This window comes from Diceros bicornis, chromosome 16 (genome assembly GCF_020826845.1).
Source record: "Diceros bicornis minor isolate mBicDic1 chromosome 16, mDicBic1.mat.cur, whole genome shotgun sequence".
NCBI classification, from domain to species: Eukaryota; Metazoa; Chordata; class Mammalia; order Perissodactyla; family Rhinocerotidae; genus Diceros; species Diceros bicornis.
The window spans coordinates 26,147,936-26,168,447 of record NC_080755.1 but is presented as its reverse complement, the minus strand read 5'-3'; the positions used below and the strand labels follow the sequence as shown (position 1 = coordinate 26,168,447).

General features: G+C 40.4%; 1 protein-coding gene across 1 annotated transcript in view; it reads right to left on the bottom strand.

Moving 5' to 3' along the window:
- Window positions 1-9,404: 9,404 nt before the first annotated feature.
- The window catches only part of DSG2 (desmoglein 2), a 62,214-nt gene continuing 51,106 nt past the window's right edge, over window positions 9,405-20,512 (bottom strand). Inside the window, exons 14-17 of the mRNA XM_058556547.1 lie at window positions 17,747-17,974; window positions 15,724-15,845; window positions 14,132-14,479; window positions 9,405-12,268 (exon numbers count right to left, since the gene is read on the bottom strand). Coding sequence (XP_058412530.1) covers window positions 11,243-12,268; window positions 14,132-14,479; window positions 15,724-15,845; window positions 17,747-17,974 — 1,724 coding nt within the window. The 3' untranslated portion in view covers window positions 9,405-11,242. The remainder of the gene's footprint in view (window positions 12,269-14,131; window positions 14,480-15,723; window positions 15,846-17,746; window positions 17,975-20,512) is intronic.

The window sequence follows — 20,512 nt, the reverse complement described above, 5'->3', positions numbered from 1 at the left end:
TTCTCACTGTCCTCAAGTGGTGGAAGGGGCAAGGGAGCTCTTTGGAGTCTCTTTTAAAGGTTGCTAATCCCATTCATGAGGGTTTCACCCTCATGACCTAATCACCTCCCAAAGGCCCCACCTCCAAATATCATCACATTGGGGGTTAGTTTTCAACATAGAACATAAGAATATGGGGACACAAACATTCAGTCTACAGTAGGTGAGTATCATATGGAACTGACAGACCCCTCTGGTGCTCTGGAATTTTGAGTGAGGTGTACAGCATTCAATGGACCCCTGTGGGTGCTCTTACTCAGGGATTGCTCTTAGATAATCAAACTGAGGAGATAACGCATGGCACGAATTGCCCAGCATTTTGTAAAAAGGAGCTCTTGAAAATGTCTCAACATATATCTACCCCGTGACCCAGCATTTTCAATCCTAGTTATGTCCTGAGAGAAATGAAAACATATGGCCACAAAGACTTGAACAGGAATGTTGACAGTAGCTTTATTCTTGATAACACAAAACTGAAAAACAGCCCATGTGTCCATCGAAATGAGAATGGATAATGGGGCCGGCCCTGTGGCGTAGTGGTTAAGTTCGCATGCTCTGCTTTGGTGGCCTGGGGTTTGCAGGTTCGGATCCCGGGTGCGGACCTACGTACCTACACATCAAACCATGCTGTGGCAGGCATCCTACATATAAAGTAGAGGAAGATGGGCATGGACGTTAGCCCAGCGCCAATCTTCCTCAGAAAAAAGAGAAGGATTGGCAACAGATGTTAGCTCAGGACTAATCTTCCTCACAAAAAGAAAAAAAAAATGAGAATGGATGAGCAACTTTGACATAATGATACAATAGAATACTATTGCCAAGAAAAAGAAACGTATTACTGAAACATACAACATAGGCGAATCTCAAAAACATTATGCTGAGTGAAAGAAGCCTTATTCCAAAGAGCACCCATTGCATGATTCCATTTATATGAAGTTCTAAAAGAGGCAAAACAAAAAATAAATAAATAAGAGTGTTGCCTCTGGGGGGTGGGGGTGGGGCCTGAGCAGGAAGAGGCATTAATATTTTCCAGTGTGATAGTAATTTCTACATTTGAAAGGGGTCTGAGTTACAGAGGTGTATGCATTTGTCAAATCTTGGCAAATGTACACTTAAAATTGGTGCATTTCATTGTATGTAATTTTATCTCGGAAAAAAATGTAAACAAATCTTGAACTCTAGTTAAAGATATGCCCACTGACATATTTAGGGGGAAGTACTTATGGCTGTAATTTAATCTTAAATTCATAAAAAAATAACATGGATCGATGAATGGATAAAGAAATGGGTGGGGGGGCTGGCCCGGTGGTGCAAGTGGTTAAGTGCACACACTCCCCTGCGGCGGCCCGGGGTTTGTGGTTTGGATCTCGAGTGCGCACAAACGCACTGCCTGGCAGGCCACGCTGTGATGGCGTCCCATATAAAGTAGAGGAAGATGGGCACGGATGTTAGCCCAGGGCCAGTCTTCCTCAGTAAAAAAAGAGGAGGATTGGCAGATGTTAGCACAGGGCTAATCTCCTCACAAAAAAAAAAAGAAAGAAAGAAAGAAACGGGTGGGTAGATAGTATGTGATAAAGCAAGAATAGTAGAATATTCATGGTGGAATCTAGGCAGTGGGAATACCGTGTTCACTGAAATTCTTTCAGATTTGCTGTGCGTATGAAGTTTCCCAATAGAATGTTGGAGAAAATGTTTATTGACACAAGGTATGCCATTCAACCAATTTTAATAGTACTGTTTAATTTAAGGGCAATTCAACAACAACAAAAATTGCCTGAACACTGGCCATATACAAAGCACTGTGTTATGTACTGAGGATACAAGAACAAATAAAGAAAGTTCTTGGCTCGGAAAGCTTATAATTTTGTAAGGGAGAACAAAACGTAACCAAACTGTCATGGAAACAAACATATGTCAACAGTTTTCTGGAATAGTCTAATTTCAAGTACTTTTATTATTTTTAAATGGAAGGAACTCATTAAGTAAATGACCAATGTTATTTTGATTGCTTAACTTTGTGAGACTTTTTTTATAAGTAAATTCACAAGTCAGGGAAAAAAATCTTCTGTCAATTGCTGTATTCCAATGTTTAGGGAAACATTTTTGCTATAATTATATCTTGCCTCTCTGTTGGTTCTGTGACCTTGTTGACATAACATCTAAAACTTACTTTACAGCAAGGAAAAAGGCACTGAGAACACATGGAAAAAATCAATGAAAGTGAAAAAAAAGAGGTTAATATTTAACACTCACATGGGTTAGAGTTATTTTCAACTTTCCCCTGCTCTCTTCCTCCTGTATGCCCCTTGCAGCCCACTCCCGACTACAGCCTGAGGGCTCTTTCTAAGACCTGATCACAAGATTGTAGGCTCAGAAATGTTCTGTGGCTCTCTATTGCATAGTCTTATGCTAAGTGGCCTTAGCCTGTGGTCTGTACCTACCTCTTCACCCACCCCTTCTGCTGCGTCCACTGCGTGTCATTTCCCAAATACTAGCCAACCTCACCTGTGTGAGTGAGCCTCTGATCAAGCTGATCCCTGTTTACTTAATCTTCGCTTTTCATGAAAATCTCACCTTTCTAAGAAGGCTTCTTAGGTATTCCCATCCCCAGCCTCACAGAGGAATTACTCTCCAAGCAGCCTTGGCATTTTCTTTCTGTCTTTGGCGACTTGTTGATTACAGGCTGTCTTGGTTTTCAGAATGAGGTGTTTGTAACTACCACCTCCACTACAGCGTGGGCTCCTGGAGGGCAAGGGCTGGGTCTCAGTCATCTTTGAATAAACTCAAAGCCACTGAACAGTGCTCTGTGCATAGTGAGAACTCAGCAAATGTTTGTTTCATTGAATCTCAACATCTATTCTTAAAACTAACCCACACCAGGCTGAGAGTGTTATTTGTAAATCCATTGTCCAGCATCATTTCCTCCAAAGTGCAGCATGTTTAATAGATCCAAAGGCTCATGACTGATCTTCAGAAAGACATTTGGTATTTCATCACCAAAGGAGTGGTACAGGTTTTAATAAACTTCCATAATCTGAGCCTCGTTTCCCAGGCAACCCTGAAGCATATCACACTTTATCGAGAGGAGCACAGATAGCAAAGGCAGGTATTGGCCTTTGTGAGTTTGCATTGCTTATGAAGTTAAATTGCTTAATTTTTTTCCTCCTAGCTTTGATACTGATGTTCTTTGCCTCTTTTGCTGCATGCATAGTGCCATCTAGTGGCCAATAGGCATATAACACATTTACTCCAATGCTACGGAGACAATGGCTTAGATAATTGTGCTTCTGTTATTCCGTCTATTTCTGCGGCCCAGAGGCTCTCCAAGTGGAGAAACATGTGAATTATTACCAGGTGAACGTCCAGCTCAGCTTGAGCTTCATCTAGCAGGAGTATACTTAGAAGCATTTACAATGTTTGTATTTTGTGCCTTTCCCCACTTTTTCCTTAGTGGTACCCCAAGGGCTGTTTTTTCCTCCTCAACCCAGTTTCTTTTCTCTGAGAAAGAGCCCATGTAAAACTGGGGCCACATTAGGAGTGGGCCTTGGAGGGGTTGGGAATGACAAAGCTCAAGATTACTCCAGCAGGATGCACCTCAAAAGGATTGTAAAACCAAACTCTCTGCCAGCAGAAGCTGAAAGTGGCCGATGACGGGAAGCGGGGCATCTGGGTTCCATCCTGTCATATAGCTTTGGGTGAGAAGACAGAATAATAAAACAAATCTTTAACACAGTGCGTAAAATCTCCAACAATCCAAGCAGCTGGAATATAGAAAGAAACTCTGAAATAAACAGAAGATTCTTTGAGCCGGTGCAAATATTCCCGTTATTCACTAACACCTCTATAGTTCTCTTTGTAGCGGAGCCCCTCAAACCATTCTCAGAGTCCATTGACTCAGGCTCTACAATGTGAACAACCTTGGTGTTGGGATGCAGCAAATTAGAGGTTGCAAATTAAATGAAGAATGGACAGGGAGACAGTCCCATCATCGATTACACACAGGTTTAGGAAATACACTTTGAAAATCTTGTTGGATTTTCAAAATTCACAATCGTCCTGTTTGAGTGTATCAAAAGCCCTTCTCCTCCTGTGCAGGCTGAATTCTCCCACCTCAGGTCATCATTTTTCCTATGCCTGGCTATTTATGCATTCGATCAACCAACATTCCCCTCACTGCTTTACTTCTTTGTGACAGATACTGGAGTAAGCATGGGAGACAAAGATCAAAAAGCCCATTCCTGCCTCCACTGACCTCAATACTTAGTGAGGGTGGGGATACGATACAAGTATAATATACATGAAGCAATTAGAGAAATATACAAAATAGTTTGCGTTTTCTTCTTTAATCTATATTTTGCCTTTTCCCAACAAAGTACATGTAGTAAAAGAAAATATTTTGGTAAAATAACACTGAGGAAATTGGAGTGAAACAATGATAAGGTTGAACCCAGGCTGTACATCTTCCTAGAAAAAGAAATAATTAAATAGACATTGTTGCCAAATTTCCTAAGCCAATTTGACCATTAAGCAAATGACAACTTTGAAATTTTTTTAATATTGATAATTTTTGCTAGGTAGAGATAGATAGGGGGCTATACCAATGGTTTATCACAAAACAAGTAAGTATTAAACCAATTCCACAAAATGTACAAATATTTATTGGCGGACAGGCATAAAAACAGTCATACAACCTGATTTTGTAACTTAGTGCATTTCTGCTCTCTGCCCCAGTCCCTTCTGACTAGCAGTTGATGAAAGGTCCATTCTGAGATAGACGGAATCATGTCCAAATGACAGGGGACGAGCCAGCGTGTAGCAGGATTCTCCATGAAGTGGAAGGACACAGGCCTTGAGACTAGACCTCACGTGCTTCACTGGAGCCATTAGACTCTCAGGCATGCCATATTCTCAGGCCTCATTCACGGTAGTGCAGCGGGGGCTGCACCCAATGCCCACACAATCACCAGTCTCAAAACCACCATTTCACCAAGGAAAAACTACTTCTAGCCCTTATGCTAATTAGCAAACCTTCTGACGTGGATTTTGATAATGACATTTGAAGGGCTAAGTAACCATCCCTGGAGTGTCAATTTCTGACACTGATTAGATTCTTCAAACACTAACCATTCCTGGGCTAGGGAACAAATTAGAACTAACTTGAACACATGTTTATCACACACCTTATATTGAAGTCATTTTGAAATGAATTACCTCACAGACATTACAACAGAAGTCATAATGAAGAAACAGATCAATATATTTTATTTTAAGGTCTTTGTATCAACCTTTTTTTTAACTAGAAGGGAAGACAGAGGAAGAATAATTTGTACTGACTTAAATTTAGAAAACAAAAGAAAACCAGGAAAGGCCACTGTACTATGTATAGGAGCCTCAGAAGCAAGTAAGAAAAAAAAAATTAATCTTTAGAATGAGTTCTAAAGGAGAGGCTCATTATGCTTCCCCACGCTTAGTTGAGGAGTCATTTGTGGTGCGTGTGCAGTGAAAGCCTCCGAGGAAACTGAAGAGCAACGTGAAGCACGTGGTCGTTGCCGCTGAGCCGGGAATGTCAGCTGCTGTCAACAATGCTTAGGTCCACAGCCTGAGAGACTGTACGACCAGGTCTGCTTTTGCTTTGATTACTTTTGAGGTTTCTCTAAAGGCTCAATAGAGACTCTGCAATCTCTTCACTCAGGCTGCTTTCAACTCAGGTTTAAATTTTATCACTGTGACAAGCAATTTGTATTAATAATTAACCAAAGAGTTAGATAAAGGAATTTGTAACTTTCATGGGAAGAACTAGTGCAGCTTTTCAAGCTAAGTCTGTTTGTTTGTTTACTGGAGGTTATGGGCTGAGTTGTGCTCCCCCAACATTCCTATGTTGAAGTCCTAACCCCTAGCACCTCAGAATGTGACTATATTTGGGGATAAGGTCTTTATAGAGGTAATTAAGTTAAAATGAGGTCATCTGGATGGGCTCTAATTCAATATGACCGGTGTCCTTATAAGAAGAGGAAATTTGGACACAGACACGTACAGAGGGGAGACCATGTGAAGTCAAAGGGAGAAGATGGCCATCTGCAAGCCAAGGAAAGAGGCCTCAGAAGAAAACAACCCTGCTGACACCTTGATCTTGGACTTCTAGCCTCTAGAATTGTGAGAAAATAAACGTCTGTTGTGTAAGCCCCCCAGTCTGTGGTACTTTGTTATGGCAGCCCGAGCAGACTGATACAACAGGATTTTTAAAAGGGTTTTTTTTAATGACTAAAAATGAGTCATCATTTAGCAGCTAAATGCCTGAGTCAGTGAGTGTTCCAGGCAGAGGCAGACAGAAATGAGGAGAGTTTAATGGATCATATACAAAAGGTGAGGCAGGTGAGGGAAACCTCAAGGGACACTCCAGGACCCTGAGTCTGGCAACAGTTGAGGAAGAGGCAATCACTACCAAACAGGCCTCAAGGCGCAAGGAGAGAGAGTGGGCCCTAGAACTCAGAAAGGGAGTGGCTGTATATAGAGAGATGCCTGGCAAAGGGAGACAGGGGAAGAAATGCCATCATCTTATTTCTCTCCTTCTCCCCTATCTCTAGTCAATGCCTCCCACTGACGAAGGTCAGCTAGAAGCCAGAGGGCAAGGATACCTGTTGAAGCATCCAAAAAGGATGAGCTCCTGGGTCTTAGAGCAGCGTGAAAAGGGTAGAGAGTGGATATGAAGAGGCAAATGGAAAATCTGCAGCCCAGGGCATATTTGGATTTTTAATAGAAGTACACATTCCTCCTCTCATTTTCTTCAACTTGGCTTGTGGGTTGGTGGAGATTCTGTAATCTGTGGAACAATGAGTTCATTTCCACTCACTAATGGACTTGTTACAGGTTTCAGAATATTCATGCCAATAACGCGCTGTAGCCAATGGGGCAGGGGTATCAAGGAAGGTGTGGGGGACAGGAGGCAACGTTTGAGGGCCTCTTGATTAGAGTACGGGTGTGAGGAAGGCCAGAGATGTAGTGACATAGCAAGATCCACAAAGCAGAAGCTCAAGATTTGTGTACATTGTCGGTGAATTAGAACATTTGAAGGTAGACTGTGATAAATTAAAGACGTATACTGTAATTTCTAGGGCTATGCTGCCAAAAAACCTTTCCATGAGAGAGATGTTCTATATCTGTGCTATCCAGTTGGTAGGCACTTGCCACATAGAGTATAGCCCTAGAGTATTAGGGTAAGTGCAAATCTAAAAAATAAAAAATAGAAATTTTCCTGGTGCAAAAAGGGAGAGACTTTTCCTTCTCTCTCCCCTTTCTTAGAGCTTTTACTTTAGAAAACTTGTAATTGTTCATTCTGTCTCTGCCCCTTTCAGATGGTATATAAAACTTTTTAAAACTAAATGAGCCTTTAGCTAGGTTTATAAGCAGGAATGTCTTTCTTGAGGACCTGGGAGCCATCTCTTTGAACATCAGAGATGTGAACATCAAGGAAGATAGCACACCTGTCTCTCCTTCTCCATGGATGCCTGCCTCCAAATTGCAACTAGCTACCTGTCACAGAGATATAACAAGTTCTGTTATTTCTTTGGATAAAGGCAATCAGCAAGCACAATGGCCACCTCAATTACCAGGTGAATTTAAGATGAGCTGTATATGACAAATGGTGCTGGCAAGTCTTGCTTCAGGACGAGTTATCGTTTATCTTGTGCACCTGTATGTAATGGGTTGTATCTGCCTGCCTATACAAAAAGGTGAGATTTCTTTCTGTCTTTGCAATTTCTTTAGAGTTGCCTGTGACACACATCACATTCTGGCTTAATGCTTATTTGATAATAAAACTGTTTTCTTTCTCTTCTACCTTTGTGGAGAGTTTTTCCAGGTTGACAAGAGATTTTGTTTTTAATTAGATTTTGGCAACAAGAGCAACTGGTTAAAAAATAAACACATGAAGGTATAGTTAAAAGGTCAGTCGAGGAGTGACAGTGGAATTCTAGAAAACGCAACACACCGAGGAAAGAAGGAGCAGAGAAATGAAGGAACAGATGGAACCAACCATACCTGAAAACAAATACCAAGATAGTAGGTTTAAAGCCATCTGTATGAATAATTACTGTAAATAGACGAACACATTCCATTAAAAGTCAGAAATTGTTAAAACGGATAAGAAAGCAAGACCTATCTATATATTTATGAGAAACACATTATAAAGGCATAGACAGATTGAGAGTAAAAGGGTCAAAATATGTCCCATGCAAACACCAAGCATAAGAAAGCTGGTGTGGTGATATTAATGTTAGGCAAAGCAGATTTCAAGACAAAGAATATAACCAGAGATAAAGAGAGACATCTCATAATGATAAAAGGGTCAATTCTTTAGGGAGACACAATAATCTTAAATGTGTTTGTACCTAATAATACAGGAATACCAAATTTCAAAATAAAGGAAGCAAAAGTAGAAGCAATTAAAAAGGAAATAGGCAGTCACAATCAGTTGGGGATTTTAACATCTCTCTCAGCAATTAACAGAAAAAGTAGACAAAAAAAAAATCAATAGTGATATAGCAGATTTGAACTTCACTAAAATAGTGAAATCAAGAAATTTTGCTATGTTAAAGAAGTCTTAATTATCTGAAAGTTGTTATCTGAAATACCTCATTTCTAGGTGGTACTTGATAAGCAATGTCTTATTGTATGAATTTTGAGGTAGTGATGATTGGAATATGGTCTGTAGAGATTCATGAAATCAACCAAAAGTTGCTCCCAGGTGCCACTTGGGGTGGGAGCCCTGCATACTGAAATATCACACAGTCTTCATGCTTTGGGATGTCTCTATGGGCCAGTGTTGTGAAATATTTATTAATGTGCCATTATAGTATAGGCAGAAACTCTGATCTTTTCCCTTGTAAACTCTAACAAGCAACTAAAACAGCCTCTCAATGTTGGTTGAATGATTTCATCTCTTTGGGTCAGAAGTGCAAGCCTTCTTTAGCCAAACCCAACAGGTTCCTCCAATGTTACTTTCTGAGCGGAGAGAAAATGTCAGTCTCTTAGGAACAAGGTTGCCAGACTTGACAAATAGAAATAGAGCGCCCAGTTAAATTTGAACTTCAGATAACAGATAATTTTTTACTATTATAGGACATACACTAAAAATCTACTCATTATTAATCTGAAACTCAAATTTAACTGGGCCTTCTTGTGTTCTACCCTACTTGGGAAGGGAAATATGCTCTTCCAAGGAGGCTGGCTGAACCGGATGTAAGCAGTTCTAATTAAGATACCAAAGTCCAATAAATACCTGCCTTCAGGGTGTTGTCTCCTCCTCTAACAACCAGCTAAATTCCTTGTAAAATATGATGGAGCAATCAAAAGATATGGGCAAAGGGTTGCTCTAAAGGTCATCTTTTTATTTAAATATTTTGATGATACACATACGAATATAATCTCCCAAGGAACAAATGTAAAAACTAATACAAATCACCCTTTCAAGTACAAAGAAAACCATTTAGAAAATGTGATATACAAGAGACAGGCTAGGTTTTTCAAGCCTGCACAAGCAGGACGTTTAAGACCAAGTTTTGTTTGTTTGGAGTACATAGGTCATATTTACATTTTCACACAGTAGTGATATTCCTGTTACATACTTGGTAAAATATAACTACTAAGTCTATAAAGAAAAAAAATGCAACAACTATTACTAAGTAGAGAGTAAAAGGTTTAGGCCACGCAAGAGTGACCTTCATTTCGGCCACACACTTATGGTGTCTAAAAATATTTGCCTTTTACCCATACAGAGTTAGTAGGAGCAAAAAGTATAAATCCTTTGCACACACAATTCAAGTCAACATTTTAAAAAATATGTAGACAATGAATTTTTAAAGATTCATTTCACTAGCAAAATATCTTGAAAAATCACAAAATTACATAGTCTTTAAAATTGTTGAAAATTATTTTGTTGTGGAGAATATTTATATAAACTCTTACAGATATGCACATATACTTTGAAACTTGAAATGGACTATTTTTTCAAGGAGCAATAAAAATACAATCTATTTATTTGGCCAAAATACCCAAATGACTTTTCAAAATAGGGCAAGGATGTTGTACAAATTCAGGTCAATTATATAATATTTAATACTCCAGTAGTAAGTCATGACTAGCTAGTGAATTACTTTGAGACACAGAATAAAATCATAATTTCAAACTCAAAATTATAAAAATTCTAGGGTCTTTCAATATTTTTTGCAATGATAGATAAAAGAGAGTAGCTTCTAAAATTCAGTTTAATTCCACGAATATTGATTTGGCACCCATGTTAGGCCCTGAGGAGATACAACAGTGAAATAGGCCGGGTTCTTACCACAATGTATATAGTCTAGCAGTTAAGTCAGCTGTACTAAGTTAGAAGATAATGTATCCTGAGGGTATTTTTATAGTATATTATCACTATAAAAAGTAAAGTGATTTTGTATTTATAAATTTTGCCCTGGATTATTCAACTGAATTTGAGGTGTTCAATATTTTCATGATTATTGAGAGACAAAGGGAAGGCATAATGCTATTTTTAAGGTCATACAACACACACACACATACACACAGTCACATACATACACACACACAGTTACATGCACAGAAACGTACAACGTGTGTGCTTACCATGCCAGTGTTCCAAAATTAGTCAACCTAACACAGACTCAAATGCCTCTAGTCTTAAGGAAAAAAAACAAACTGGGCGTCCAGACTGTCCACATTATCTTTGGATAAACGAGTTGTTGATAATCTGCTAGGTGCAGTAAAGCACGGCGTATAGAACGGCAGTGTTAAAGGTTAACATGGTGGGCAAAGAAGCCCACTCAATTTCCCGGGGGGCTCTCCTGGATGGCTCCTGAACTGGATACTCTGTGTTAATTTGGTAAATTCTTAGAAGCCAGATTTACTCTCTGTTTAACTTGCTTTGTGAATATTGTTTGGCCTTTAGTCACTAAAAGGCACTTAAGGCACAGCATGATCATTATGCCCTCGGTAAATCCTGGAGCATTGCTGAAGTACACTCCCGGAAGCTGAGACAGCAAGGTCCTTTGTGTAGAAGTGACTAAGAAAAATTTTAAGCCCAGTGTGTATGTGCCTCTTATGTCTGTCAGGCTCATGAAAAGCCAGGTCCATTGAAAACATGAAATGAGTCCCTGCTAGCTAAACTCTGGGTCAGACTGTGGCTGACTGCTGTTTAGGAGTGCGAGTGCCGGACAGTGCTATGCTGGGAGACTCTGGTGGAAGAGGTGGTTACAGTAGAATGAGAACGACCAGACTCCTCTAAACTGGAATTTGGCGGAGGGCCAGGGACTCCAGCTCTGGAAACCACAGTCTTTCTGGCCGTCACAGAGGTTTCAGCAGGAATTTGGTAACTGGATTGCAGAGTGGAAGCAGGCATTAGCACCCTTTCTGTCACTGCCACGTTCTGTCCTACTGCTACACTGGGCACGGTCAGAGTGGGCTGCACACCCGAGCTGGGGGCAAGGAAGCTCTCTCTTTCGCTCACCATAACATACTGTGCATTTGGCAGGTGCTGAGTGCCTTCCAGAGGACCAGAGACTCCCCTGTTCTGCTGCATTACTCTCTCAGTAACCATGACATTACCCTCACTAGCATAACGCTGATCTACCAAGGTAGAAGCTGGTGCATATACCCGCTCCGTCACAATCAGGCCCTGTGGCTGGCTAGGACCCAGGATCACAGTACTTGGTGGCATGGTGGAGCCTGTGGCATAGGAAGTTTCTGTCACTATAACATTACCAGAAACCAATGGGTCAGGAAGCGGTGTAACCACCTTTTGACCCTGCCGAGAAGATACAGACCTTTCCTGAGTGACTATTTCCTGAGTTACTTTCTCTGCATTTGCTTCATGCAAGGGTTCTGGAACTTGAAAGCTACTACCAGAGGAGTAGGCATTCTCTGAATTAACCTTAGTTTGCTCGTAGAGTGAATGTGAAGCTGTCTTCACACCTGTTTCTCTCACAGGCTTTTGCTTCTGCTCAATTTCCATATCTATATTTATTTTTCGACCCACACAAACTTCAGCTAGTGTCTTGAATTTAAATCCTAAATCATCTAAGAAGCGGTCATCCAGCTCTCCTTCAATAAAACTGCAACAGCCAATGGAACCATGTAGAGATTCAGTTTCCTCCTGAGAATAAACCAGAAGGCAATCTTTGGCCATGTGAACGTCATCTTCCTCAGTGTAAGAGGCTGCTTTCTAAAACGGAAATAAAAACAGACATGTAATTAGTGACACAACTTCACTTAAAAACAAGACTCTATATTCCTACCCAAAATGCATAACCTGCATCTAATTACAAGGATACATCAGAGGAACACAAACTGAAGGCCATCCTACAACATAACTGGCCTGTATTCTTAAAAAATATTAATATCATAAAAAACAAAGAAAGGCAGAGGAGACTGTTTTGGATTAAAGGAGACTACAGTGCCAAGACAACTAAATGGAAAGCAGGACCCTTAAGTGGGTCCTGGACGGGAAAAACAATGGCTATAAAAGACATTATTGTGATAATTGGCTAAACAAAAGTATGGAATGTATGTGTCATTGTTAAATCTCTAAATTTGTTCACTGTAACTGTGGTAATGCAAGAGAATGTGTGTGTGTGTGCATGTATGAGGGAAAGAATGGGAAAGCAAATAGCAAATGTGGCAAAATAATAATAATAATTGGGTAATCTGGGTAGAGTATACATAAGCTTAAAAATTCCATTATTCTTATAAATTTCCCGATAAGTTTTAAATGATTTCCAAATTAAACTACGCACACATATGTAACCAAGACTGACTGGAGGGAAAACATATTTCAAAATAAAAGAAACAGGGCACCAGAATGCAGCTTGGCAGTGAGAGAGAAAAGAGATGAGAAGTGGTGTTCCTTGACACTGACCTCACCACCTTCCTGTCAAGCTAATACCTGGGGTGGGTGGGCGGGAGATGGTATGCAGGAAGGGAGGGTTGCTGGGAGCAGAAACTGGGGGAGCACTCCAGCTATCTGCAACCATTTAGAAGAGAGAGGACAGAAATAAATTGGCCTCCCATGGAAGCCCACCCCCTACTCCTCTCCAGTGTCCTGCAGGTGCCCGACACTCCGACTCTGCCCATCCCCAGGCGGGACACAGGGGCCTTGTTCTCAAGAAAGTCACTCAGTCTGCTTCTAATTCCTAATTCCAGGCAAGAACTTCATGACGGCATCTGACCACCTTTCCTGCAAGCTCCCTCACAATTTTTGTGAACCACCTCAATAGTGAAGCCCTGTACTCTCATTCAGAAGAGAAAATTTCAATGGACTTAATAGACTGTGTTTTTCAGGTCACATATTCTCTCCCCTCCTCAGGCCCATCCTGATCAAGTCTGCTCCTGCAGAGGGATTGCACTTTCTGACCCACTGACATCCGGCTTAGTCATGTGACTCGCCCTGGCCAATGAAATGTGAGTGCAGAAAGGCACTCGAGGGAGACATTGCCTGGTTCTGCATCGCTCTGTTCCCTGTGCCCCAAAGAGGCAGCTTTCCAGGCACAATGTGCTCTCTTAGCATGTGTCTTGGAATGAAGACAACATGGAGCAGAGCAGGCTGCATCAACTGGCAAAAACGTGAATGGAAGTGAGAAATAAGCCGATGCGAGAAGTAAGATTGGGGGGCTCATTTGCTATTTCTGCATAATTAAAGCTAACTGACTGATTCCGGGGGTCATGTCTCTCTTTCCTCATTGCCTGTAAGCATTCTCTTGAAAAAAATAACAAAGTCCCATTTAGATCCAAGGCAATGATTACCCTAATAATACATTCATATATAAATGCTTTTTTTTTTTTTTTGAGGAAGATTAGCCCTGAGCTAACATCTGTTGCCAATTCTCCTCTTTTTTGCCAAGGAAGATTGGCCCTGGGCTAACATCCATGCCCACCTTCCTCTACTTTATATGAGATGCTGCCTCAGCATGGCTTGATGAGCAGTGCATAGGTCAGCCCTGGGCTGCCAAAGCGGAGTGCGCGCACTTAACCGTGACGCCACCGGGCCGGCCCCGCTTCTTTTCTCCTGTACATAAACATCAATCCTTACCTCGGTGAAATAATTTCTTAAGAATTCATCGCTCACTGCAACAGCAGTTGCCTGAGCTCCGGTCAGGTCTCTGGAAGCCCCCGTGGCTCCTACAGTCCTTATGGTTTGAGCACCTGTGATGGCTCCTGTTGTCCCTGCAGCCTGGTTAACAACCTGGGTAGTCCCACCAGAAATAAGGCTTCTGTATTCTTCCCATCTTCCGTCCATCTCAGGCATCTCATGCTGCCCTTTGGTAAAGGAAGCAGAGCTACTTCCTTTGGTGGTGGCCTCCTTGGTTGTTACACCTCCTACTCCATTGCCTACTCCTATAAGCTCTCCGCAATCTGCTGTCACAATCGAGGGTACCACCTACGAGAGCAAATGCAGTTGAGAACTGAGTCAGAAGGATGGAGGGTCAGTATGGCTGGTAGAAGGATGTGAGCTAAGTGGGCATATGAAGGGAATAAGCTATTTACACAGGGGCAAATTAGGAAAAATATTTTGGGTTGAATAACTTCTATTTGAGTATTCTGAAGATCCCCATCCTACCTTCTTGTTTTGTTAGCTGATTATAACACAAGGAGAAAACAAAAATTATTTAACTATGGTCTCAGCTCATATGCTCTATTGGCACCAATGGCGCTTCAACTTTCCTCTAGAGTTCGATGCATCTTCTGCAGTTCTAAAATCTTTATTTTGTTTTTATAGCTAGACACATGGCTGCGCCAAATAAAGACTATATTTCCAAGCCTCCATTACTACCTGGTATAGCCACCTGACTAAATTCTGGTTAATGCAATTTCAAGCAGAAATGGTGTATGCAACTTCTGAGAAGTGTTCTTCAAAAGCAGTTCTCTACTTTTCTCTTCTCTGCCAGCTGGAAGGTGGGGATAGTAGCTAGTGTCTGGACCATGAGGACAGCATGGGAATGGAACTGAGCCATGGGGGAGTAACAAGAAGGGAGGAACCTGGGGCCATGTTGTGGAGGCATCCTCACGTTGGTCCTGGTCGGCCCAGGTTTATATTTAAGCCACTGTTATTCTCAGTTCTCTGACATTGATGCTGAATCATATCCTATTAGACATGATGCTCACTGCAGATGCCCATGAGAGACCCAGGGGGGAGATGCAATAGAAAGACAATGTGTGATGGCTACTAAGTAGGTAAGAGGGGATTTTGCAACATTTTACAACTGTTACAGGGGTTGTGGGCATACCTCTGCCAACCCCGTGTATCAAGGAGAATGGAAATGGAGGAGCACCTGGTTGAGAAAGACTGCCCATTTAATATTGGGACCAAAATTCCTACCCTAAATCCCTACACACTCTTGCTCTCTCTAACTTCTATTGTGCATTCTCTGCGTCACTACCTGACCTTTTTCCTACATTATCTGTAACACGAGACCTGTCACAGTAGAGCAAAACCACCTCAGCTCTGCCCTGACAACAAACACAAAATATGTTGTCATTCGAACCCTTTGTTTAATAAAGGCATGTGAATGAAATCTGTAATGACCACTTTGCTCTCTCACGATGTAAAATGTTAGAAACACTTCCCAAGCCCCCTTTAAACCAGAAAAGAAGACAAGTTCCATGGATATTTGATTATCTGACCTTGTCTTCAGGTGGTGCCCCTTCATTATTCCAAGGATGCAGCATCTCTATGGTGCCAGGAATGGGGGTAAAGCCTTTGGCGCCCTCTCCACAATGGCACATCAGCAGTAAAAGCGGTACCACTGGACAGAGACAAATTGGGTGCAGAGAAGGTTAGTCGTGACATATTTCTAAATTTATATTGCATAATTTTGGAATGCACATATTACTTCCTGGAGTTCGGTCTTCACTTATTTACAGACCTATTTTTCTGTTTTTCTTTTCTTCTCCTGATCCAACCTCAAAAAGCTTGTTTTGGGTGACTTCTACCAAAGCCTGAAGGCAGGATGAGGGAGTCTTACAGATCCAGAGGCCAAGTTCACCACGGAGGCTGTCTCTAGTTACTGAGTGGAAAACTAAGACTGGATTCGATAGTATCCAAATCATCAAAACCAACTTAAAGACTTAAATTTTTTTTAAATCACTTTAATTTTTAATATGAGAAAATTCACTCTCTAAAAATATACATATATGCGTTGAAAAGATCAAAAGCTCCTAAGGGTAGAAAAATTTTAATATATTCAAATATTCTAGCACATTGGAACTTCTATAATACTTCACCACTTTACCCTAGAGTAGAATTTAGCACAGGGTGCAACTCACTAAGGTTCCAATTAACCTATGAATTACCTAAGTACTATTTTCTAAAACGATTCTACATTAGAAGCCCTTAGAATATATATATATAACATTTCACGTAGAATTCAATAAAATATCAGAACTCCTTCCTTAAATTTTATTCTACCTCTAGGAGGAAGGGAAGCCCAATGCTGGCCCCTTGGTCAGTGTAGTAAAGAATTAACTACAGCTGTAGCCGTCCACGCCAAATTAGCTTTTATTGCCACCCCCATTTGGCAGCTTCCAATGATGAACTGACTACTCCCTAGATTTCTTTTTATGTAAAATAGTTGACAGCACAGTAACTGTAGCTACTGTGAGTAATAAAGAGATTCAAATAAACCCAGGGCAATTCAACAATTTCAACAAATTCAACAAATAGTTATCAAATGTCTGCATGTGCCAGGAGCCATATTAGGTCCCGGGGAATCTGAGATGAGAAGGCAGCGCAAGGAATCCCCGAGTAAAAGATGTAGTCCCAGCTCCAGGACCTACCCACCTACAAACACGGTAAGCTGAGACAAGTCATTTACCATTATGTGTCTGTATTTTTACCCATAAAACAGAGTTGATGGCATAAAAGTACACTGTAAATTGTTGAGTGCTGTGCCTTCAATGGTGCATCTACTAATGGCTTTGACAAGCTCCTCCTTTGTCACTGAAATAGCCTACGCTGCCTGGGGGGTGGTCCTCTGCCTACGTCCAATGGTCAAGTGTAGTGGTATTCCACATGACCCCAGGCTGCATTCTTTGTTCTTTCATGAAAGGAAGCCCCAGGTCTTTGGAGGGCATGCAAAGAAGGCAGGTAGTTGTCATAGAAGCGCTCAGGTCTGTCTACTGTTGGCGCTGGTGAAGGGACAAGTCAAGCAGAGGGTATTGGGAGGCAGAGCTCTTGACCCGGTGAATGTGCAAAGCAAAGATCTATGGGAATAAGCTGAGTTTGTAAAATAACCTTGTATCCATAATCCAAATTCATGCAACACATCTTTTCTGGGAGCCTCCTATGTGCAAGGCACTGTTCTAGGCATTGGGCAGTGAAGAACAGACAACATCCCTCCCTCACAGAGCTATCAAATTGGGGACACCAATAAGGTTTATGTTAAAAGGTTGTTGAAGAGCGTGCAAAATAACCCTGGTTATTTAAATCAGAAAATGATACATTTTTATAAAACAAAATTCTGAAGAGTGATACAATAACTTTTGGTGAATTTATCAATGATTAGTGATTGTTTCCCTACCCACTCTCAAAAGTGTTTGTGTGCTTAAAGAATAACTGTAAAGAAATCAATGACCACTATAGTAACATAGCATGAGTAGTGCACTTAAGTTATTAAAAGAGCTAAAGAGAGGCTTTTAAGATACTTACGTAGCAAGAGCAGAAGGGCAAAAATTATTAGCGCTATTGCTGCGGGTCCCAGGCCAACATAGGAGTCACGCAGCGCTTCTACACAACCACTGCCATCCACACAGTCGCAAACTGTGAGGTGAAGGATCTGATTTTCAGGGCAGCTGAAGCCTTGATTATCTGCAATCAGGAACTCAATTTCACTTCTCCCAAGCTTTCGTTCACTTTGCTGTAGTAGCACACTGGTACCTATAAGGGTAGGACGCAAAAGGAAATAAAAATGAGTGATTACTAAGGAAGGGCTGAGATTAAATGACAGAAAATTCTTAATTACTAATAATATTTAGCTCCAGTTAGAAGCTTTACTCTTCCTTAACTTCTCTCTGGAATTCACACTGTGTGCTTGATAAAATTAGTCCAGACACTTCAAATAGGCAGGTTAATAGCAAAAGAAAGGATTTGGACATGGCTTACTTTTAAGATGATTAATTTTAACAAATATATGTGCTCTACCAAATGCTAGGAACTGTTCTATGTACTGGGAATAGAGAGACAAACAAGTGGGGAGTTAAATGATATTTCCATCAAATGGTCTTTATTTTACCATTTCTCAAAAAAACTTTATTAAAGCAATTTTCAAACAGACAATAACAGCGAGAAGAGCATAAGTAAGCCCCATGGTATCCATCTCCAGCTTTAATAATTTTCAACAATGGGCCAATCTTGTTTCATCTAGTCCCCTCCTTTTTGTTCTCAACATTGTATATTCAAAATTTTGAAAAATTTCAAATCTACAGAGAAGTTGAAAGAATATTACAATGAATACTGATATACCCTTCACAAATTGTTTACATTTTACAATACTCTCTCTCTCTCTCTACACATACTTTTTTCCCCTGAACTCTTCCAAGCTGCAGATATCATGACATGCTTCAGCATATACCTTCTAAGACCAAAAGACATTAGCCCTCTCTAGAAATTTATTATTGATATAATAATACTATCTAATATATAACCCATATTCAAACTTTTCAATTGTTGTAATAATGTCCTATATAGTTCTCTATCTTTCTCTCTCTGTGTGTGTTTTCTTTTTCTGATCCTGGATCCAATCAAGGATTAGGCAACTGCATTTAGTTGTCACTCTAGTTTCTATTAATAATCTAGAACAGTCTCACTCTCCTTTTTGGCCTTTCAAGAACTTGACATTTTTGAAGGCCATTTATTTCAAAGAATGCTCCACAGTTTGAATTTGTCTGATTGTTTCCTCATGACTGGATTCAGGTTATACATTTTTGGCAAGAATATTACACAGGAAGTGTTGTGTGAATGACCTTTCATCTTATTTTTTTAAAATGTGACTGATGATTATTTTTAAATTTTTCTTTCACATGAATAAAAATAATGACCAGTTTTCATATGAGTAAAAACAATCACTTAGAATAGTTAAAACATTTTCTGATATATGTATAACATTTATTAAAAAATAACGTGCTTGTAAGACATGTAAAGATGAATGAATACAAAGATAAAAATGAAGTGTTTTGGATTTTTTGGTTTTATTTTTACTTTTTTGGAGGTAAGAAACAGCCTCTTCTTCTTCTTTTTTTTTTTTTTTTTTGCTGAGGAAGATTCGCCCTGAGCTAACATCTGTGCCAATCTTCCTCTATTTTGTATGTGGTTCGCCACCATAGCATGGCTAACAAATAGTGTAGGTCCACGCCCAGGATTCGAATCTGCGAACCTGGGCCGCCAAAGTGGAGCACGCCAAACCCAATCACTAGGCCATGGGGCCAGGCCCTTCTCATTTTAAGGTCCAAATTTTATGGAATTTGATCTGCATAGAAATACACTTATTAAATCATCCCCAAAGCTTTGCAGAAGTGAGGAAAGAACCTAATCATTCGCTTAAGGAATATGAGCTTGGCCTGGAAGAACATGACTAAATTCATGATTGACTCTGAGGGGGTCAGTGGGGAGGGGAGGAGGGACACATGGGATTTGTATTTTATCAATTATCATAAAAAAAGAGGCTGACTCAAATATAACAAATATTCTTTTGTTAATATTCTTTTATTCTAGGTAGTAGGTGCAAGGATATCTGCTTTATTAGTCTCTCGAATTTTCTGTATTTTAAAATTTTCTCAAATAAATAAAAACAGATAGGAACTATTTATTATCATGACAGCTGGCCAATCACCTTATTATGCAACCAAGGAGAAAAAAGCCTGGCTTACAGAAGCTTCCCTTGCAATTACCAAGATGAATGAAGTATAATCTCAGGGACTTCCTGTTATAACACTCCAAACTGTATATCCTTAAGAGTTTTATGTTCCTAAGACTATGAAAAAATTCAAGAACCCATCATATTAAAACACCTTTATCTTTAGATAGGAAATCCATTTATGCATCTGGAGAGGCAGCAAAGCATCAAGGTAGGGTAGAGACTCCAGGGCCAGACTGCTCAAGTCCAAATCCTAGCCCCAGCTCTTAACCAGCTGCGACATTGAGAATATTAGCAAAACTCTGTTTCCTCATCTATAAAATGTTGACCACAGTAGTGCCAAACTTCTAGGGTTGTTAATATTAGTAAAGTGTGGAGAACAGTGCCTGGCATCTCCCAAACTCACGTATTTCTCAGATAAAATAAAAAAGTCTTGGAATTCCAACAAGTTCAATGCAGAACACCTTTACATATCTTAGTCAAAGAAAGGCAAACTCCAACCAAGCATTCAGCTGAGGCAGGAGTCCCAGATTCCTGTGAGCACAGAGTGAGATACTGTGAGC